The sequence below is a fragment of the Trichogramma pretiosum genome, unplaced genomic scaffold (genome assembly GCF_000599845.2).
Source record: "Trichogramma pretiosum strain Unisexual culture from Peru unplaced genomic scaffold, Tpre_2.0 scaffold31, whole genome shotgun sequence".
Lineage (NCBI taxonomy): Eukaryota > Metazoa > Arthropoda > Insecta > Hymenoptera > Trichogrammatidae > Trichogramma > Trichogramma pretiosum.
Window position 1 is genome coordinate 911422 of NW_019641631.1, and position 24178 is coordinate 935599.

General features: G+C 37.0%; 1 protein-coding gene across 1 annotated transcript in view; it reads left to right on the forward strand.

The window, feature by feature from the left end:
• The window catches only part of LOC106652164 (serine/threonine-protein kinase MARK1-like), an 87794-nt gene that overhangs the window by 32247 nt on the left and 31369 nt on the right, over positions 1-24178 (forward strand). The window contains exons 2-3 of the mRNA XM_023459256.1: positions 4682-4810; positions 7372-7538. Of these exons, the coding sequence (XP_023315024.1) occupies positions 4682-4810; positions 7372-7538 (296 nt within the window). The remainder of the gene's footprint in view (positions 1-4681; positions 4811-7371; positions 7539-24178) is intronic.

The following is a 24178-nucleotide window of genomic DNA, read 5'->3' on the forward strand; positions in this document are numbered from 1 at the left end:
TATCTCACTCAAAACTGGTCGCAATGCGCATAAGACCACGTATACCAGGTGCAAAGTTCAATACTCGCTGCACTTACAAGGAAACATTACAAACGTGACGCAGGACACATATTTTTTTGAGATAATAAATTTAATGCGAGACTCAAGATTTCGATTGTTCATTTTTTTGACATGAAAATAATCGTGTAATGTCTCAGCGAGTACTGCTTTATACATTAAAACACAAATAATCGTGTTTCAATATTTTTTTTCCAAGAACTTACAATCATAAAAAAATGTGGTTTGCCGTAAGGTATCAGTGTTTATTTTTGCAACGATGAAATTCAACTACATGTGCTATCTCGCATATTATATAAATCTATTTTCTCAGAGCAATGCAAACATAAATGCAGATAAAATAATTGCATAAGATTGTATATATCTCGATAAAAATCATAGGGTATCACCACACATTGACTCTTGGGCATCGCGCATTTTATAACTCGACAAAACTTTGCATTATCAATCAGGGGAGATAAGACAATTTCGTGACATCGAAAACAAGTTAGGAAAACTTTAAAGATAACCGAAAACTATCGTTATTTGCCTCAGCCCCTATCTTTTTGTTACTGGTCTTCTCCTTTCAAAAATATATTTTCTTACGTATGATTACCTGAATTTCAGATCAATATCATATATTTTTTTTTCTTTATGTGAACATGAATTCATATGGTCAAACAAAAGCAATTTCTCTAGTTGAAATCGATATGTAATTCATTTTTTTTTTTTTTTTGACTCATTAAATCTAAATTGCATTAAAAAAAATCGGTATTCAAAGAAAATTTACGCGAACAGGAAAAGTTACCATGGTAAATTAAGACCTCATCAATAAGATATCGTACATATTACTTTATTCAATTGTGTCGTGATAAGTACATTCTACATTATGTATATTTGTGCTCGAAAGGAGTCAGTGATTTCTTCGAATCGTACCGATCAGCAACTATTCAATATAAACCAATTAATGACTACTCGTGAGTATGCATTCCAATGCTAGAAAAAAACATGAAAAATGTCTAAGCTCGACATCACACCACCAGCAATATATGCTTGACTATACTAAATGCGCATCCAAATCGGTGACTCACGTTGGCAAAATCTTGGAAAAAGATATTGTTTTCCCCCCTAAGCATAATTATAAAACGAAGTAGCTATAGTTACTCATGAAACTACCAGATATCCTTTTCATGTTTTTGATAAGCCCCATTTAGTATAGTTTCACATTACTAATAATGTATATATTATATCTTCAATGTTTCGCACAATAGAAATACTGTGTGATAACAGAGCACGTTCATTGACAAAATTGATAATCATAAAGTTTAATATGCGTGGATTGCAGCCACCGAAGAGAAATTCAAATGGAATATTGAAAATCAAATGTATAGCTATTGGAAAACTCTATTTCAATTACTGCGTAATAATATTTATCATGCGATATCTCGTTTGCATTCATTGAATCATTCTAACGTTTAAAACTTAAGTTTCTGGGATCCTTGAAAATGCTCAATTTTATGGCAGACTTTTTTATGAAGCAGAGAATAATAATATCAGATTATTAACTGTGTATAAAATAACGCATTAATAGTTATTTATGTAACAAGTGCCCAAAAGGCGTTTTTGGGCACGAGTGTGCGGAAAAAGACACGAGTGCCGGCTATGCCGGCACGAGTGGGTGTTTTTTCCGCACACTGTGCGCAAAAAGCTGGGCACGTGTTGCATACAAAATTTTATGCAATAGTAGGCGAAAAATACGTTCATTTAAATGAGGCGTTTTACCGCACACCCGTGTCCAAAATGGGGCATTTTACCGCACATAAGTGTCCAAAAACGCTTTTTGCGCACTAAAAAATGTGCGAAAAAAGACATTTTTCGTCATACTATTGCATAAACGATTTTTTCTAACTCCTTTATCAGAGTAGTCATAATATACTTATTTAATTTTTCACGAGCTTTTATATCATTTGTTCAAATGTTTATCTTTTTCTCTCTATATTTCTGTAAATTCTATCGAAACCACTTAAAAATAATTTCAAGCTGAATTTCCCGAGCTGTTCCTTTTCCCGAGGAGACGGGAAATTTCGGGAAATCTGACTTCACCGTCAGAAATCGGAGGCAATTTCCCATCAGAATGATGAGTTAATCTTTCGACACAATAATATCGTGTGGATCGCACAATCTACAAAAATTGTTTTCACGTGTGGATAACAGATCAAACAGCTCTAAAAGGGCTGAATTTGGGCACAGAAAAGTAGGCAGTCACCGTGGAATATCTTTTTAATTTTTTTGGTAGCTTTCTAAATTTTGCCACTTGACAACTTTCTTATCAATAAAAATCTTAATCAAATAAATAAATATCATTATTTTATGATCGAATGAAAATAAAAAATTTTCATCGGTAGTTGTACTTAATTATGCTCATTTATCATGTTAAATTTATGTACTTTAAATTGAACTTTCATGTATCATTTGAAACAATGATGTCAGAAGTACATATTTCCTCTTTGTGTATATAATATATTTGAGCACGCACACAAGAATTTTAATATTGCTAGATATAAACACATAATAATAATGTCATTTTTATCAAGTGCAGGAGACACTCCTCATACACAATAAAAGATTAGTATATTTGCTACACTGTGTTCTAGCTTTTACGGATATCAATCGCACGAACTGCATTAATTTAATGGATTTTCTGTCCTCATCTAGAAAAGAGAGAACAAAACGTCGAGCAATCATTATACATTCTACCTTCCATTTTTCTAGCATCTTATAGCTCATTTTCATCATATATGCCGAAATCCTTATCTGACTCAAGCTAGTGCAGGCGTGGTTCTACAGCTTTCTTCACAATATCAAAATTTATCAATTATAATACTTTCGCAATAATATGAGTCTTATATGTCCACTCCACCTAAAATTTAAAAAAATTGATATTACAGTTTGCAAATTAACATGGATTCATTTTAGAATACATGCAAATATAAACTATATTTACAATTCACAAAATAAAAACAACATATTCCGATTGAAATAATTATGTACTAGTAACGGACGAAGTTCTTTTCTTTCTAAGAATGTGTCTCTAAATTTGTTTGGAAATTTATATTCATAGTATATTTTTAATGAAAGATGCAAAAACAAGACTTTTTTCACACTTATTACTATGACCAGGCTCAAATGAAATACTGGAAATCGTTTGATCTTTCGGTCCTTGAGCTGATATTTAAGTTATGTTGTTGGTTTATTCTGTAGTATTTATTCAATTAATTTCTACGTGCAAACGAGCCCGTGCGCATGAGAGTTCGGTTCGGGAGCTTTAAAGGTATTAAAATTTTCATTTTTAGGACGAAAAAAATGTTATCACTTCAAACGATCGTATAACTCAACTTGTGATACTCTACATTTTACGAGTAATTTTTTCCACTTATATGCCGTCGACAGAGTACTGCTAAACTGCAGTCGACGTTATCAAGTCTCGAGCTTTATTGCTCGATGTACACTTGACGTAATACAATTAAATCATGCGATATGTACGGTATTCCAGGCGCGAGTATGGCCCCCGTAAAGTTCGCATCATTGAACGTATTACCGTATAAGACTGAGCCTGCGCACACCTATACGTAAGTATAATTCCGAAACTGGCTTTTGAGCCGTATACGTATGCGAACTTCATAATTCATGGAAGATGAATAAGGCATGTCATCCGTAGCGCAGAGGGGTATCTGCAGAAATCATTAGCATGTCCAGTTACATCGGACGCAGACGAAAATCTAAATCATCCCGTCGTCATGATGTATAGGAAACGCCAGCTTAAAGCACTGATGAAACATTTGCGAGTGCTGTGTCTAGAAACGTCCGCGTAGTCCTCATTGAAAGTTAATCGCAACGAGCTGAATTATTAATTGTCTTCAAAGGGGAGTTGTTGGCGCTTGCATAGGGAGAGCGATTGCGACATCAAAGCATAAACACGCCGTAATTCAAAGACCTCCTCGCGTGGTGTATGGCAGCGCTGAACTTTCGACGCTGCGTTACGCACAAGATAGCAGTGTGCGCGTGCGATGCTACTAATCGATGCCACGCACGCGGGCATCTAGCAAAGACAGCTCCTTGTGTTGCGCTCGTTATTAATATAATGATACCAAAAGCTGCGATGCTATTGCTCTTACTGTACAAAAATGTTGTGTTGCTAAATAATTGAAGCGACGAATACACGCAGAATTGATGTAAATATATATACACGGGGCGCTGGTGTGGCCCGTATTTATCGTGCGCATGCAGAAGCTTTTCCAACTCCACGCATGTCGCCGTACTCGCGAGCTTTAAATGAAACCACCCCTCCATGTACTTTCAAATATTAAACAGTGTGTGCCTCAGCCACGCCGTTAGCGTGACTTCCTTTCTACGGATACGTTTTTCAGCGGTTTTATAATAACGCATTGCACTATGCAAAAATGAATTTCAAACTTCTCGTTCAATATAGTCAACGTGTACACGCGCGCACGAACGTATCGCACGAGAGTGCATTGGACTTGAAATTTTCAGTGAAACGCATATTTAATGATTAAAACGAAAACTGCTTTTTTCTGATGAATTCATATTCGAAACATCATTTAATTTGATTTTATTATCATTTCAGGTAGCTGTAAAAGTCATCGATACCAATAAAATTAATCAAGAATACGTTATAAAAAATCTGACCAGAGAGGCCAAATTGCTTTCGATGTTGCATCATCAAAATATCGTCAAATTATATGAGACCATTCAGGTAAATTTTGGTTATTTATATTTCTTGAAGGTCGAACTGAATGAGAACTCAAGTTTAATACAGCTACTATAAATGATATATACCTTGAAAACTAAACGAATAGAAATGTATACAATTTTCAGTGCAGTCGTTTGTATTTTGTACATGTTGAGCTTTTCAGGGGAAGATACAAAACAAGCTACTTGACGCGTGCATGCAATTCAAATCAAACATTGAGACAGGGTATGTTTTAAAAGTAGCTTTGGTTGAGCTAGAATTTTGAGCAATGAGCTTGACGTCAATTTTGAGTATGTAACACATGGGTCGTCAGTGAGTAAGATGAAAAAATGCGGACAAAAATGCTGCTTCGCTTTCCCTCTTTCTCTGTGCGCGCGTACAGTTTATGAGCACGCATACCTCTGCATGCGCTCGCATGTCCGCAAGCAGACCTTCAAAGCTCTCGCGATAGGTATTTGCATTGGGCGAAAGAGACTTTTTTCGTGCCTTGCGCCTCTCGTCCAACTTGTCGCCCGTCATTGTTTTTACGCTGCTCTGCGAATCCACATTGGAAAAGGAGCAGCAGAGCTACCAGCGACGCGCACAGGCAACTTTTCACTTGTTTTGCTGTCATTTTAATCGTGCATGAGTGCGCATGACAATCCGCATAGTTTTTCGACCTTCCATGTACCCCGCGTGAGCTTTTCATAATACAATTCTCAGTGGATGCAAAGGTAAAAAAGTAACTTTGTAATTAAAAATTCAAAGCCTGTAATAATATACAAGGTAAGCAAAAAAGTATAATTAAAAGGATGCACGAGCGATGCTGCTCGTTGTAGGTGCTGTGCTTCTGTGCCTACACTAGCAAAGCTCGCGAGACTCACTTCGAGCGCAGAAAGAACATTTCCTACCGACGTTACGAATGACGAGTACAATGTACAATGATGAATGCGTCGTATCGTTAGCTTTCATTATATCATCCTTTAGCTTGTAAACGTGCATTTTATAAACAGATGAAAGCAAGTTGTCACAAAAACTCAGTGATAATAAGTAGGAAAATGAATAATTTTTTAAGAATCTTCATTGCTAGCCCATTTTTTGATTTGAATGCAAAAACTTGTAGCAAGTATTATTTCAAAGAAAATAAAAGGTAAAATCACTTACTGCCCTTATAATTTCATGCAGATATTCAAATCGTACCTCGTATCATTTCCACATCATAGCTCTTACACTTTATTCAAAAGAAATAGTAGAAAAATTATATTACCTTTTATTTGCTGCTGAATAAAATAGCGAGGAAATTTTGGTACGAAAGTACATTGTAGAGACAATATACACGGTTCAATTCATATAAGAGAAGATATAATTCGTACAAGAAATAAACTAAAAGTCGAGCTCGGTTGTTGTTTTCTTTTTTCCCCAGTTTTATATAAAACTCTCGTGCTTTTCTCTTGAATAACTTTATTTTATTTCGCTATACTCGTTAATGTCTGTGGCTAGCCTTCTGGTTTTTATGACTTTGCCACAATTTCTGGAAATGTAGACGACTCGAAAAAATTTCTCATACTCAGTCGCAGCATTTATGATTATGGTATGATTTGCCGTAACATTTTCAATATAAAAATATTACTATATAACCGAAACACGATGATGGTTCACAGACGCAACAATCGTGTTGTCTATAAAATTTGAATATTCCTGGATGGCAAATGGGGAGATGGGAATGCAACTTTTCGAAAATACCGATCATTCGTCAAAGAATTTCGATTTACTTGAGGAAAAAAAACTTATAACGAATTTACATAGCAAAATTGTGGCTGCGTGCTTTGGCAAAGAGAAACAGACTATAAATTGTTTATTTTGTTGTTTAACGTTTCTATATATAGGCACTTATTGCCAAGCTATTCGAATGCGTGTGCACTCATACTCATGTACATACGCTCATGCACATGTATCGCAAAGTTGGCTGCCTGGCGTGCTAGCCCAGCGTATAGCTGCCTTGCAGTTCTCGGAGCAAATTGGTCGAATGCTTTCAGCGAGAGCTCGTTTCGTTTTCCACTAGCTGCTGTTGGCATCCCGAATGCTACACGCGTTTTCCACTCCGCCCATCACCCTAATTCCTTTTCGTTCGTTCGTTTCCTCCCGCACTTCCTCGCAATTTTTTCGAATTCATTCATTTATCTGTCTGTCTGTGTGAGCTTGTGTCTGCGCCCAGCTATGCGTGGGAGCTCGTACTTTTAGTAAAACGTATAAATCTTGTAACTACGTTTTCCACGCCAACATGCTATTCTCTTTCTTTCTTTAGCCCGGTTTTTTCATCTTTTCATCAACTTACTTACAACTTCAACGTATAAATCAATTAGTTCCATTGAATCTGTTAACGCCGATCAAATCGATAGGGAGTAACATGGAACTTTTATTGAACAACGTTATGAGTCATACGAGATCTCTATAAAATTTTTGTCGCATGTACAATTAAAATAGAAATATCTACAACATCAGTTTTGTCTCAAAAATAAATTTAAAATTAATAATAGTAAAAAATATTCAATTTAGCAGTCTTGTTCGTTTTAATTATGCAACAGTGTGGAGGAGTATATTACCTCGTCATAGAACTTGCAACGGGTGGTGATTTGTGCACTCACGTGAGAAATCAGCCATCTGGTCGACTAGACGAAGCGACCGCACGGATCTATGCTCGTCAATTGGCTGCAGCATTACAGCACATGCATTCCAGAGACATTGTGCATAGGTATGTGACAGATTTTTCTCATTAATTTTCAGAATAATTCGTCTAGTTTTTAATTATAAAATCGAATAAAGTACGAAAAAGATGTCAGATCGTCATAACAAATTGAAATAAGTTTCATTTCTTTTTGCACACAAGTGTTAATCGATTAATGAAATCTAATATGATTGTATGACACCATTAGATTTATTCACTTATTAGTGAACTATAGGTCATTTTGGACCATGTGTAGATGACGTAAGTTGTTACAGCTGACAATAAGTACCAATATCTATACCAATAAATTTCGAAAAATCACAATATAATGAAACGAACTACAATGGGCATTTATGAAAAATGATTTAGAAAATAACTTATACATAGAAAAAGTACCAATAAAAGCTTAATTTATCGCGATGAAATATGCTCCTTTACGTGGAATGACGACTAATTATACGTCACTATAAATTCTGCGGGAGGGGGAACATAGCGTGTGGTGCGATCACATTATTTCAAGCTCAAAAAAGTTGCGTCTCTTGTCGGCGCGTCGACTCGCGTCAGCTTGTCACGCGGCTGCTGCTCTCACTGCCATGGGATACCTCTGTATACCTGTGCCAACATCAGTTCCCGGGAGAATTTCCAAGAGTGCCTTGAGCAAAGAGACTCGTAATAAGTCGCCGAAGCTGTCCAAGAAACCGCAGAAAAGTTTCTAGTACTGCTGCTTCGTGTACATTCGCTGCTGCGTATTTTCTACTTTATTCGCCGGTTGACAGTCCAGGCAACATGACTGAACCCCGAAAGGGGGCCACTACCCTCTCTTTTACTCTCTCTCTCTCTTTCTTTCTTAAGAATTGTTTTTCACTACGATACGACTTAGCAGTAGTATAGCTTACATTTATTTGGAGCACAATAGAAAATTTAATCCACGAAATTAATTTAAACTTTAGCTCAAGAGCCAAAAAAGTTATGAAATTTTTCTTGTGTATAAGTTTTCATAATTTAGTGTGTGTAATTGTTTTCAGCAAGTGGTTAAAATACGAAACTATATATTACAGCACGAGTAAACAGAGGTACCTTATACTCTCTAATTCGAGGTTAAGCTACTTATACTTACATTTTTCTAAAGGCTGAATTTGAAAAATTTTTCAAAGGTACTAAAACACCTATTATATCGTTTCATCGAGCCTTTTATGAGAATATATAAGTCAGTCATGTGATTAAAATAGTTTAAATCGTAAAAAAATCTCATTTAGTCGCTTTCATTGTGATAAGCATTTTGCCATTGTAAAAGGTTCTTCATTTCCCGTAAAAATGCCTGAAAGACTGATAGAAATCGTAGCGAAAAACTCGCGAGTTATTTGAAAAAAAGAAAGGAAATTGTAGAATTCCCGCATTGGCGTGAAATTTCGCGTTTTATCCCGTGCTTAATCGCTTCTTATATTTAAACGAACTCTTGCTTGAACTGCTAGTGCGTTGTAGTTCGAGATCAAAGCCTACTTCTCAACCTTCCTTTGTGCTCGTTTTAATTTCGCAAACAGCTGGTCGCCTCTTGACGAGCATGAAAAAAATTTAATTTAAACATACTGTTGGTTAAACTAGAGAGAGTGAGAGCACTGCTGGGCAGTTTTCTTGATGCTAAGCTCGAGGAACTTTGTTTGCGAGCCTGGCCAAGTTTATTGAATACTTAAAATTAAACCAAGCACCGTCATGAAGGGTGGGAGGCAGGCAAAAATTTGCACTCGAGGGACTGTTCTGATATTTCTTTCCTACTTTTTGTCCGGCTCTTAGTCCTATTTCATGCGAGTTCGTCGTCGATGACGTCGTATAAAAGCTAGAAGCCTGGAGAAGCTTTATTGTTAGAGATACGAGACTCTTATTGGATTATTTTCGAGCTTGTACGAGCTAGAACTTCATGGACTTTGATAGTTGTTTTAATCATAAAAGATATTCCACCTTCTTTCTGCTCAGCTCGTGAGATTTTTCATGAAGAAAAATGAGCGTTCTTTATGAAAGATCAAGGCTGATGGGGAAGTTCAAATTTACCTTTCAAAAATAGTCGTGTTAATTCACTGTCGCTTGAGCATGGAATCAGTAAGCAATGCTTGATTAACTCCATCTCTCCTACTCTTTCTCTCTCTCTCTGCCGCTCCCATTCTGCCACCTGAGCGCTATCGGCTACTGAGGAGATGCTGGCTTTTATGCAAACAACACAGACTGCCCAACCCTGTAGTACGCAACATGCGCATTTACATGCGTTGCCAAAATCGCACCAAACTCACCCTAATCAACACCGAAGCTAACCTGAATGCGTTTGCTATAGCACTACCATCGCTCTCTAGCTCGTTCACTTCTAGTCATCATCCATCACCAACCAGCGCATCATAGGATCCTGCACCCTTTCGTCGTCAAGAGCTGTCAAAATGTTCCTCAATAATTTCATTCGCACTCAAACTATTCTTTTGTAATCTACAACACTGTATGAGAGCCTACTGTTCCACACTGTTAATTTTTGCAAAACACTGAATTTATGTATATAGATATCTTTAATCTACGCCTCATCACTCGGTAAAAATGACTAAATATTGTACAATCTTGTTACAATAAGCACAATTGTAAAACTACTGCTGTAAATTTTGAAAATAGCTTGTAAAAAGCTGCATAATGTATACTGCTATGTGGGCCACATGGGGTTCTACCCCGAGGTCCGTATCAAATAAACAAATCAAATCAAATCAAATCTTTCTCTCTCTCTCTCTCTCTCTCTCTCTCTCTCTCTCTCTCTCTACCTCTCGCTTCCCGACGTGATACGGACCCGCTGCTTTGAGCACTCATTTTACATTCACGCCGTTCAATTGTGGAATGCACTACCACAGGGCCTGCGACTATTGTATCGCGGTTCTTGTTTCGGGAGGGCTTTGCGCGAGTTTTTTTTATCTGCATAACCTGTAATTTGTTTGTTGACTTATCTTTTGTTGTCTTTTATGTTATATTTTTATTTTTATTTTTATTTTATTTTGTTATGCTTTATTTTATATTGTGATGCGATGTTTCCTCGTACGAGAGCTTTCTCTCTGCGAGTCTTGACGATTGATGTATATACTTCTGTAATTGTGCTGTGGCTATATAGGGCTCTATGTCTTTAGCCAAAATAAATGATTTCTCTCTCTCTCTCTTTCTCTTTTACAATTCCATGCAATTTCACTGACTCGAAAAAAATATCCACAAACATAATTCTTTTTTCCTTCTTCTGATCTCTTTTAATTGTGGTGTTGCAATGCTAGTGCTCGTATTGCCTATTCCCGACGTTATTAGATTACGCATTTGGCAAAGTTATATTGAAGTTTGTGCCCACAGCAGCTAGCAGCAAGCTAACCACCGACTACTGGCACCTTGATAAATTATGCGCGAAAACTTTTGCCTAATCCTCGGCTCTCGCTCTTTTCCTTTTGCATCTTTCTCCTTGCCACGATCGTAGTCCAAGCACGTACCCCAACGTATCAAGAAACAGCTTTTTCATTTTTCTTGATGCTGGCAATGAGCACGGCTACGCTTACTCTAGCTATTTTTCTCTAAAAATGCAAATATTTGCACGGAGATAGCTGAAACACACGCAGACACTTTATGCACGTATCCGCACATGTCCACGTGCGCAGTGAAGCGAAAAATATCTGAGAAATGTGTAGGAACGCGCGCCAGCTTGTGCAACTCCTTACCATACGCATAAATAGACTCCGCTGAAGCCGTACGAGCTTTTTGGGAATAATTCGCTATTCTCAGAAAGACTTTTACCCTTATTTCGTTGTCACGTGCACTCCGTGCGACTGCCGCCTCTTTTCCTTTCCTGGCTGGATAATTATGAATAAATCTTTTGCCGCAGAAAATGTAGATTTTCTTTTTAAAGCGACTAGCTGCTGAAGGTGAAGCATTTGAGCTTTCGAGATTAATACTCGTTTGGAGTAATGAAAGCTCTCCGGGGCTTTTCTTTTAAATATCCTGTGTACATGCAGGGCTTAAAGCTATGTGATGTATTTGAATAAGCTGCTCTTTGAGCGCATGTATTTGTTTAGTGATTTTTAACAAGATGCATAAAATCATTGAGTTCGTTAAAAAATTTTGATTAAATTAAATGCTTAATATTTAATTTTTTTGAATAAATATTTGATTGATGTTTAATATTTAAATAAAAACAGCTGAATATTCAGAGACAAAATTTAATTTAACAATGTTCATTCGTACTATTCATTTAAAAAAGATGTAAATGTGTTCTATTTAAAAGCCCCTAAGGACTTGCTTTAAAATAGTAAAACATCGGCTGAAAAGCAGATTAATTGATCGAACGCTTTTGAAAACACTACTTGAAAAAATCGATGCAGTCGTGTAGAGAACATTCGATGTATCATTTTTGCCCCACTCGAAGCGATGTCAATTCAATTTCAACGCAGAATTTCTAGCTTGATACAACACCAATCCAATTTCCGGTTTATTGAGTGAGTATATCGTTTGTACTTTAAATCGCACATATTATGGTCCCGCGAGCAGTGGTGCAAGAATTTGATGTTTTTTTGCTACACTTGCACATACACAAACGTGCAACCACATAAATAACATGTAGTCAACTGTATAGTACGTACGCTGGAATCGTTTTTTTTTTTTTCGAATGATGGTAGAGTTGTGTCATGTGAATCCATTTCAATTTACATCAGACGTATCACGGAAATTAACAGCTTTCAATTTTCTTTGTAGTCAATAAAAACGCTAGAAAATATTTATTTTTATCGCGTAACAAAAAACATAAAAAGAAACATCCGAAATAAAATGCCTTTATTCTGTTAGCGTTGATTATGATATTACTCATTTTTTTATGACAGTTGCATGCGTACATTAAAAAAAATATCATGTCTGTTATCAATACTACTTTTTTGACGTGATTGGAATAAAAGTTTTTTCCTTTTTCCCAAACTAAATTTCAGTTCAATAGTATTATGCCCAGAAGATCAATTACATAATACCTTTCATTTTGAATAGGGATCCACGGAAAAAATACGGTACATAAATAACTGTCAATTATACGTTGAAATGTCAACATTTTCTACGTTATAAATTCGAGTAACAGTTTGTATATTGCAATAGACAATCATTAACACATTGTTCAGAGTGACAGGGCATCGGAATTCATCTAACTTTTCTATTCGCTTCTCCCCTCTTTTCTATACGTCGATTATGGATCAATCTTGCGTGAGCTATGGGCCGTTACTAATGCACTGGTCGTGTCCGCTGCTCATCATTTACATACGAGAGGAAACGTCGGTAAAAGTTGATCTGGTGAAGTATCTGACTCGTATATAAAAGGACTGAAGAATTCTTTTTTTGCGACCTTTCTCTTCTGGCAACTTTATTTTTGCTCTCGCTTTTATTTACTACTGTACTGTGCGGGCGTGCGTGCTTGCATTTAGAAACGGTAGCCACTGCTCGCGTCCCTCTTGAAAGTGTTTTTCAAGCCCATTCAAGTGCCAATCGGAAGCGATATTTCTATTTAGCTTTACTTGTACCGCACGCATCCACGGTCAGTCCTTTCAATAGGGAAAAACTTGGCCTTGATGCATATTGATTTACGACTGAAACCCATGCGGTGAGATCGACATTATCCCAGCACGCACTACTTTATAAATGTTACGAAGCGTATTACGCTTACTCGATAAAATTAATATGTACACTGAAACAGGGTTCGGCTTCAGTGAATCATAGCACATCAAACTTCTTTGCCGGTTTTGTATGCTCGCAAATTTCCATACAAACATTCAGCAGTGTGTACGTACAAATAAAAAAATAAACAAAATCTCCGGTTATTCATTGGTTTATCGATACTAACAGTCATTGATGCATGCATTCTTTTACTAAAAAAAATTAGATTATCATCTCTATAATAAAATTAAAGTTTACTTCGAGGCACGAATGAGTATGATTTCTCTTTTACAGCTTTATATGAAATCAACCTTTCGCAAATTATTTACTCGAAAATGGGCTCATGGTTGCAATAAATTTCCTAGGGCCTACATATACGGTATTAATATCTATATGGATCGGTGATTATTCTGCCGCACATCAAATTTAGCTGCACATGGCTCAAGTCAAATTATCTGCGCAAAATAAAATCATCACACCTACAACGTTTATTACTCGTCTCCTTGAAAGTACTTCTCAGTACTCGTTGCTCGCAAGCTGCAATAATTTCACACCGTACAATCCTTGCAGATTCATAACTATAAAGCATCAACAATACTTTCTGCATGGACACACATACATACATACATGTACGTACGTTTATCTGTATATATAATTAACTTCTCGCTGAGTTGTAGTGGCTTTTGCAGCTCAACTGCAAATAGAGCAATATCATTAAACAGTATAGAGCGGCGGCAGCAGCATCTCTCTTATTTCTCTGTCTCTCACGGAGCGTGCATAAATCCTGACTACAGTGTGCCGTCGCTTCACGTCTATTAGCTATACTTAAATCGGATTCTAAAGCCTTCGTGCCTGTCTCACAAGTAAAACGGTAGCTGATACAGAGATCTACAAAGTGTACTACTCTCTACCTCTTTCTCTCTTGGTCGCTCTCCCATATTTTGTTGTTTTTCTGGGCTTATTACTCTTTTGTTTTGTTGTAAATAACGCTCGACATTAGAGGACAAATGACCGATTTACTACGCAATTAGCGCTAAACAATGATAGGTCACCGCGAATATTTCTCGCACCACTAATGTAATAGCGCACACAGATATTGAGTTCTTCGGAAAAAGAAAAAGAAAAAGTCTTTTGAAAAATCAATACCAGTGAAGGATCGGGTTTTATAGTTGAAAGAGAGCCGTAAAAGCCGTGTAGTGCTTACCCACTTGCACGCTCGCTCGCGTTTGTTCACAAATCTTTCATCTCGTGCCGGCCATCACTTGCAGATGTTGGCTTCTGCGGCTTACGGATCTTTCCTGACACCTATTCGCTATATAATACAGTGTCTATAATCCTTCTCGATATATACGGTTGATCATAAAGCTCATCGATTCAAAAACTTCGAGGAAAATAGATCGATGAAAGAGGTTTCTGCCGAGAGTGCGGCCCTTAAGTTGACATAATTACTTCATTGAACGACTGTAAGTCAGCTCAGCTTCTCAGTGAACCATGATGTGGAATTAAGAATGAAATAACATCTTTGAATCGAAATGAAAAACATAAAACGGCGTAATAAATAATAATTTTTACACGTGTCTAAGTAATGGATACAGCGTTGCATCATATTTTAAAGGCAAAAAGAAACACATTTTATCCATTAAGGAGAAACACTTGCTAACGATGAACAATGTCTTCATTTAAGCAAAAGGGTGAAGATTCATGACATCCTTCTAACCCCTTATGCTTGAAGCGAGGGAAAAAGAGCAAGAAACCAAGTGTTTTTGATTAACATCTACCAAGGGCTTCCAAAACATATTTTTCTTACTCTGAATTGATTGGATTTTCATAATTTTACATGCAAAGTTTTTGTAAAGACTAATTTCAAGCTTTCATTAGAAAATACACCCATAGAATAGCTACCGGCTATTCAAAAACTCAATTTCTGATAAGGATGTTCTCCTCTGCTAAACTATTGCATGCAACAGAAATTACAACAAACGTGACAGCATAATGTCCCAATGGGTAATGTTCCAGTGTTTTTCAAACTTAATCCTTAGTACAGCTCGACAAAGTGAGCGATTTAGAATAAGTTTCGCCTCACTACTGGCTACGGTAATGAAAGAAAGCTCGCCTTCATCAATTGTCTTTTTCCACCTAGTCTACATTATTGTTTGAGGTTTAACCTTTTGGATAGTTATATTTTCAGGCCTTGATCAGCGATTGCTAGAGGGTAAAAAATCCTAACGATACAAAATCAAGTCGTTTAGTACTAGAAGTCGCTCGATAACTTTTATACGTATACACTTTGCAGAAATCCAACACATTTATTTTTGCTAACAGTCGAAGCCCGTCAAAGAAATCAATAAATCTCTTTTTCTAACTCTTTTTTCTAAATTGCAGAGGTAATGAAGATAATAATAACCATTCAGTATTAGTTTGAGCTATTTTTATTAAGGGGTTTGGACAACTTTAGCGGCTAATACGCTCATTTTTTTAATTCACATTGAAGAATCATATGTCTCCACATAAATATTTATTCATAAATTGTTTAATTCTTACATGATATTATTAGCTCTTGAATTGCAGATACTGAGCTTAAGCGAATTTTTCTGCTACTTTTGTTTCATTTTTCATATTCAAAATATACGGAGAAGCTACAGCAGTGTATAATCACGTTTCTGCGTAGGAGAGCTTCCTAGCGTTGTGTTACATACATACATGTATACTTCACACGCAACAATGTCATTTAAGATTTATGAAACTTTGCAAAAGACGCAGAAGTAGTGAGCAAATTTATTCGCGCGCACAACTCTCATCCACCGCACTTGCAGCAGACCCCCTCGTGTACCCGACATACTTTCCGTCGGCATATGCGCGCTCTACTCCACTTTCAACAGTTTCCTTTCGTTTGTAAACTACCCCCGTACGTACAGTACGTGTATGTGCTATGGCTGAAGCGCAGATAACGAGTTAGCCAAATGGGAATAAGAAATTCACAATTTCTGCGGCTATACTGAAGGGATCTAGCGTTAAACTCTACAGAGATTGAGAGAAGTTGTTCGTAATTTCACGTTCAAAATTATTAGCAGTTCACTCTTTGATAAAACCAAATGTTAATTAAAAAAAAAGGAATTTCGATATTCCTAGAAAAAATACAATTAGAGATCAAAAGTCAGAAAATGTCATCTATTTTATGTACAGATATTATCGTAACTTTTAAATCTAATTAAAGTACATATAAATTTCCCGATAAAATACATTTTTTTATTTAAATCGTGTTAAATTTTATGAATTTAACTACGGCAAATTTTTGATACTCTATAATTTTAATTTACGCATGAACCAAACATCATTACTGTTTTACGAGGGCAATCTTTATGAGTTCAAAGTTCATAAGTATATACAGCTCAAGCATTTTATAATATTTTCCGGCAAAATACGCCTTAAAGACTCTTTCAGACATTATAAACATGTGTAGAGCGGAAATATGAACGCAACGTTTTTAGCTTCTCACATTCTCTTTCTTCTTGGACAGGGTGCCGAGCATCCATCAACATCGCATCGTTGTCTAGCTCATTTTTGACAAAAAAAATAAAGGCCTCAGTTTAACCTGGCTTTTTTCTCTCCCCTGTATATATAGAGCGGACACCGAGCGGAGCATCGACTCGGTTAACAGTTCGAGCATGAAGTCACCGGCGCGTTATCGCTGGCGCCCACGATATTGCCTTACACACATACATGTGCAGGGTAGAAGTGGATATGGCTCGGCGGCGACGGCGGCGGCAGCAGTAGCGGTGTTGCGAAAGGTAGAGGTCGAAGGGCACTAGGGGTTGTTGCCACCTCGTCTGTGCGTTGAACCTGAGCGTGAGTAACGAAGGCGATGCAAACGGACATTGCCCGCGGGACATAGTTGAAAGAGTCGCAACAGCAGCTACGTAGCAATGGATTCGCATTACACATAAGTTTGCGCGCGGACACTTTATTTCCTCGTCTTTTGAGCTTGTACATATTATGCGAATAGTAGTCCATTTGTGAAATTTCGCGTAATTTCTTTTTTCTCTTTTCAACGGGAGGGAATGGATTATTATTTCGGATAAATTTATATCATATATTAACGTTGATTAAGAACGGTTATTATGGTAGATTGCTTGGATGATGAGCTAAAGCTTTTTTTTGAAAATACTGATCGCATTGAATCATCTTTAAAAATAAATTGGCGCCATTTTGTTTTCAATTATTCAATCGTAACGAATCAAGTTTAAATTTGCTTACGCTAATTCATTCAGAATATATTCTTCTTCGGATTTATTAATAATATAATCTATATTCGAGCAAAGTAAAACGATGCTTGCGCGAGCTTAAAGCACTGCATAAATTCGGATGGATGAGAAAACCACGCAATACATATTAAATAATTTCGCGAAAGAGAAAGAGGAAAAAGTTGGTTCGATGTTGTTGAGGTAAATCCCGCCGATGTATTGACGGTCGCTTGGCTTGCTCGCGTGGGCGCTTATGGTATTTGTGCACGAAACAATTTTTCGCCCTGTCAATTTCAATTGAAACTTTCATCGCTCGCAGTACACGTTTATCGAGGGGTGCATGGATGGCTACATTGTCGCCAGTGGTGTGCGCTACACGCAACGTTCCAATAACACGAAGAGTGTATATAGTGCATACAACAACAATCGCTCACTCTCAATAATTTCGATTTCATTGTAAAACAATCGATTTCTTATGGCTGTGACGTGGGTAACTTAACTCGAAATTTGATGATGATCATCATAACCACGTTTCCATGACGCAAGTTTCGCTCCAATTAGTGCGCACGAAAGTTTCGATGCCTTGGCGTTTAAAATGAACTAGTAGACTTGAAATGTATGCGCATGGAGTTGTACTAATTTGTGCAACCACCGGCGGTCGATCAGACGATCAAGAAAGACTTTACTTTTCACCTCGTTACAAAAGTTGTATTGGAATTATTTATTAAAAGTAGCAGCGAGTTATTTTGGAGGGAATTTAGATATACAAGCGGGCGTGTGAAGATGGTGGCAAAGTCTTGGGTGATATTCGGAGCTCCTTTCCGATATTGATTCAGTGGTCTGAGAAAGCTGCTATAGTGTACAGCGCCAAGCTCTAACACCGTTCAAGTGTATTTGACTGGAAATTCATCCTTAGGAACTTTTAATGGGACTGTCGGCACGTCGAGCGATCTCCGCCTTCCGTCTCTCCTTGCCATCCACCTCTCTCTCTCTCTCTCTCTCTCTCTCTCTCTCTTTTCTGGCCAAACTGCTTCTTTCGTTCATTACCTCGCTTATACTCTGTCGTTGTCGTACACGAAGTCGTCTGCGAACGTGCAAAAAGATTTTCCGATATACCGCAAGCCGAGCTGTAATAAACGTTTTTTAGAAGGTTCAAGCCCCGATGCTTTTCTAGATTTTAAAACCGAACGTTGCACGTTGATGCTGATTTTTTGGTTACAAAATATTGCTTTGATATATCACTGTCCATTTATGTATATTTATCAATTTCGAATAAGCGTGTGATTATATTATGCACAAGCTAGAGCTTAGTCATCAAAACAAAATTAATCGCACATGGAGCTTTATAAATCAAATCACACAATAATGCTCGAAAATTACAATAATTATTTAATTGTGCTAAATCGTTATCGCTACAAACGAATTGCTTCGCATTACCGAAGCCATTTTCACACCCGCATAGGAACATGAAAACGAGCGAGATTAATCAATGGATCATTTTTATCGCAGTTATATAGCGTGCCAAGTCGCAAATCTCTCGCGTAGGGCAGTTATTAAAGTGAATCGGCATGCAGAGGTAGAAAACGCGAACTCGCGCGCACGCAAAGCGTCGATATATCGTCGAAATCATCAAAACTGCGGCGCGATTAACACTCTCTCGGTCCCTCGAAATATAAATAACAAGCGATAAACGCAGCTGCGACAGCTTCTCATCAATAATAGCCCGGCCAGTCGTGTACCCAATGTATACGTATATACATAGTCAATATGCTCGTTTGAGTATAATGGACAGTGGCTGCAGGTGTTGCTATGCGCACTAAAATATATATGAACTTTTATGCGCGCAGGGATTTGTATTTTTGAAAGTATATTACATACAAGATGATTGTAGCCCCGCGATGCAATAGACCGACGCACGCAAATCGATGACCGAGTGCAAAAGTTAGCTTTGAACGCCTGCGAGCGAGCCGTGCTGAATATTCATTTATACGCAAGTTATCGAAACTTTATTGAGCGGCATTTGTTTGCGTGCGTCAATATTGGCCAATATCTCGCTGCGGTTTGCTAAGTTTGGTTTTTAACGATGCGAGCGCGATCTGTGTTGGCTGGTACTTTGTCAGTATTATCATTCCCATCGCGTAACACCTCGATTATGACGGCTAACATTTCAAACTTTGATTTCAAAACTTTAGTGTTATTAGTGTCTGCTGTGGATTAAGTGATGGATATTATAAAGGAAATTGATTTGGTTACTGCATGGGAAATATGTCTAGTATCAATTTTTGCACAACAATTTTACCATCGACGCCCATGAATTAAAATAAAATTCATTATTCAACTTTTTTCTACGTAACATCGAATTATCATAAAGCATGTACGACAAAAATTTACATAAGTATTTGAAGGCAAAGTCTTATCACGGCGTCCCTCAGCGTAATAAGTATGTGTAATGTGTATACCGAAAGTTGAAATATATCGTTCGCGTATGATGTATAAATATTATGCCAGATAGGCTTGTATTTTTCAAATTCTAATGGTCTCTACTTTACATTTAACTTTCAGGCTTGCATTATTTCAACGACTCTTATACACTCAGATAAGTATCGTATGCGCTGACAACTGCAAATATATTACAAGCACATTATATCTATCGTTTTACAATATAAAATATTTCCAGTCATTATGTTTTTAGCTGAATTTTTTTTATTAAATAAACACGATGACAAATAAAATGCATCAAGAAAATCTCCAAAAACAATTTTTAGCACTGACGTTCAGCGCAGAGTCTTGAGATATCGGATAGAGAGAAAAAATCCTGCTCGGGTATAAGACGTTCTCTCGAGACGTTGCAAAAAAAAGGGAGGCGCGTACAGGCCAAGGATTCATCTTGGTCCTGTTACCGCAGAACAGCCGTGACTTATGGGAGCTCAAGGGCGCAAAGAATAAAGCCCATTAAGTCTTGCGGTGTCGCATAATAAGCGCATTAATATTGTAACGAGCATTGCACATACGCGCACGAATTTTTTTTTCCTACCCACACACAAACTTATACACGCGTATGGCCAAGGGGTCAGACACAACATTTCTTTTTTTCACTTCAGGAAAAAGCTAGAGCAACGGGCTAAACGTTGATATATTGCGTTTGAATATGTAAAGAATAGAATTTGGGCTGTTCTTACGGATTATTTACTTTTTTGTGAATTTTCAATTGCGCTGAAAAATTCGTGTCACATTCAGTCTCCCGGAGATAAATAAGTAGGTGTGAAGAATGGGTGTGCAGATAAGATCGCGTGATTATTTTAATTTTACATCCACTTTCGGAACGATGTCACATAAACTTTTCCTTCTCTCTCTCTCTCTCTCTCTCTCTTCCTCTTCCTTTCTAAAAAAGCAAATGCCGTTTAAATACCAAATAGCATATAGCAGGTATAAACCACATTTAAACGCATACACATACTGCACTCAAGTCTTGTCTCGTGCAGATAATCAAAATCGGCCAAGTTCTCAGGCATTCTATGAATATCCATGCAAAAGGAAGTTCTCGATTTAGAGTTTCGATAAATGTAGATGTATACGTGGATATTATATAGCTTGTGCACCGTCGATAGCGCTACGTACTTTTTTGCGCTCTAACCACGTACAGCACGTTATATACCGTGAGCCATCCCTTCTCTCTGTCTCTCAAAACTAGTGCTCTTCATTTTGCATAAATTCTTTCTTCTACTTTTGCACATGCACACACCCACACGCACATTGTTGGTAGTTATACGATCTCGAGTGATACAGTATGTGTCCTTGCCGGAATACTACCGTATAGGACCTTGAAGCTGACGAGCAGGCAAGGCTTTTAGAAATCAGCGACAGTCTTATGGATAGTGATGACACATTTGAACGATATTGCTCTCTGGATGAATCTGAAAGACGTCAAGTAATGTAAGCTGGACGGTAAAACCGATCTGAGATCATGGGTTCAGTGGAAGCATGGTGAGATTAACTACTACCTCACTGAACTTTTTGCAGGGCATGGATGCTTTGGGATATACCTGTACTGTTTTTAGTACGATGACTCAGCAACTTGCCCTTTCTGTCAAATTTTACATCGTAATATGCAGTATTGATTGTTAATTTTTATTATAAATTTCTGAGAACAAAGTTTTCAAAATTATTTATTTTAACGTTTGCTCTTATAACATACCATTAGAATTCAGTACATTTTAAGCCATAACTTTCTTAGTCCTAGCTGGATCGTATCCAAAAACACTCGGTCATAGTTTAAACCATAATCATTTTATGAGTATATTAAAAATTGAATTTTCCTACACTTTTTAATGAGTAATTAAACAAGTATTCTTGCGTGTGCCACCGCTAGGTGTCGCGCACAGTAGTAGCAATGTGTGCTTATAAAGCAACAATCCGCTTCCGCCTGCTAGTGCTCAGCGCCCACTATTCACCTCTACCAACTGTGTAACGTAAAAAAGTGAAAGTGTACATCCCATTTTCACTTGTTATATTTATTAACTATATAACTGCGTATGCATTGTTGTTTATATTGTATTCACTCGTACACCAAGTAACCTCGGACGAGCGAATTCTCCCCGAAAGTATTATGCACGCCTGCGGCTCGAATATTATGTGCCCACTATTCTATGTATACCGAGAAACAAGGTAGTCAAAAGTCAACTCTATAAAGTATTTAGAATCAAGCTGCCCCCTGTACTGCTGCAACTGCCGTATAAGCTTAATTTTATTTTAAATAAAGCGGAAGGGAATGAATGAGTTTTAAGTACTTTTTTTGCTCGTAGAGCTCTGCATATTTCTGAATACTTCGATTTTTTTCGTTAAATTTTCATAACCTATGCGACAAAAATTCGATAAAACAATAAGCTTTACTAGTAAAACTCAGACTGACGCGTTGAAGATTTATTTTGATTAAGTTTGAATCCTTTGTGTGATCAAAAATTTCAGATTCGATATTTTTATGCGTTCACCGGCATTATTTACTTTACCAGATAAAAGTTTCGAACTTGTCGACCGTAAAAACTCTCCCAGTGGTCATATCACACCCACGTACAATATGTTTCTTCTTTTTCTGCGTCATTTGTTAGTTACGATATACTTTTCAGCGTCAAAGTCCGAGTCTTGCATCGATAAAAGCAACACTGCCTGCAGAAAAAGAAGTGGAGTTACATTTTGTTTTCGCCCATTGAACCCTATCTATGTTTTGTTCGAAAACAACTTCTGCTTTGATCTCGAGTTTTCATTGAAACGTTGGCATGACGTCGGGTCACGTTGCATAAACTAGATATATCGAATCATGCATGTTTAGATTACGAAAGCATAACAGCGTGCACAAAAAATATTCTGTAAAATTTTGCATAGTTTTAGAAAGTCCGGGCTTAGCGAATTAAATTAAGAAATAATATTAAATGCTGATCAGGCTTTAAATATCATGTCTGAATTTAATCTTAGATAAAGTAAAGCACGACCAACCCTGCAAAAGTAGTAAATTTGACGTCATCGTTGCTACGCGCTTCAAAGAAATTGGTAATTTCATCTACTTTGTTGATACGCGAAATGTAAAAAAAAATAACTTTAATGCCTCACCAAGAGTCACTATACCAAAAATACACTTGTTTCTAAATTTAGTTACCAATTTGATGGAAATAAAATTAAAGACACTTTTGTACAGATTATATTAATTCGTATAGAATTGAAAAAATATATTTAAAAACTAAATTAATCATAATATTTCACGAAATTTTTATCGAGAGTATGCAAGAATTCGAAAAACTGCACTTGATCGAGTTCGAATTTTTAGTATCTTGGTCAAACAAAACTCATACCTGTGTAATCGGGATCGCTTAAAATCGCCTAAAAAGACTCGACTAGAAACCAATAAAAAACTCACTTAAAAAAAAATTATATTCTAGCGCGATTCAAAAATTTTAAATACTCGAAGAAAAAACTTGATCCAAATTCTCAACAAGTTAGGTTATAGTCGAGTAAAACTAAAAAATTTGTGTGCTCCCATATAGTTCGTAAGTTACCGTCGCGTATCCACTGACGTAAGGCTTCAAAACTGATTAAAGCTCGTCGAATAAGCTGTCGATTCACGCTAAGTACACACACGTAAATACAAGCCGCAAATACAGTGTCTCCATCGTTTCTGTGACATATTGCGATGATATATATTGCATACTGCAAACGTGAGCTCTTCGAACGTGTAATGCTACCACGTATCCTTACACAGTTATGCTGAAGGATCGAAGTTTTACGTGTCACAAACAAGCTCAAAATGCATGTAGAGGCTATTTTAAATCGACTACGAGAGCATGGAGGCTCTTTCGATAAATTCGGAAGTACGCGTGTAATGAGCGCGCGAGGTTTGTAATTGCTGCGTGTTCAGACACATGCGTATTTAATCAATTTACGAAGAACTACATGCAATCTATCCCAAACTGGCTGCCTTGAATAATTATTACATTGGGCTGAATGCTGTTTGGATTTCGGTACGCTGTCAGAGGCAAAGTGTTCGACTTATTCAATGTTTATTTGGAAGATTTAAGTAGTTGTACTACGTAAAATATCTTCATATGAAAATCTTTCTTTATAAATCCATAATATACTTGCAAGAGTTAACTGAGCAGTTCGTGCAGAGAAAGAAACAATTAATTCTCCTCAATTTATTGCAACTCAAGATTGATTACTTGTAAAAGACTGTACTATAGGTCTCTACTCGCT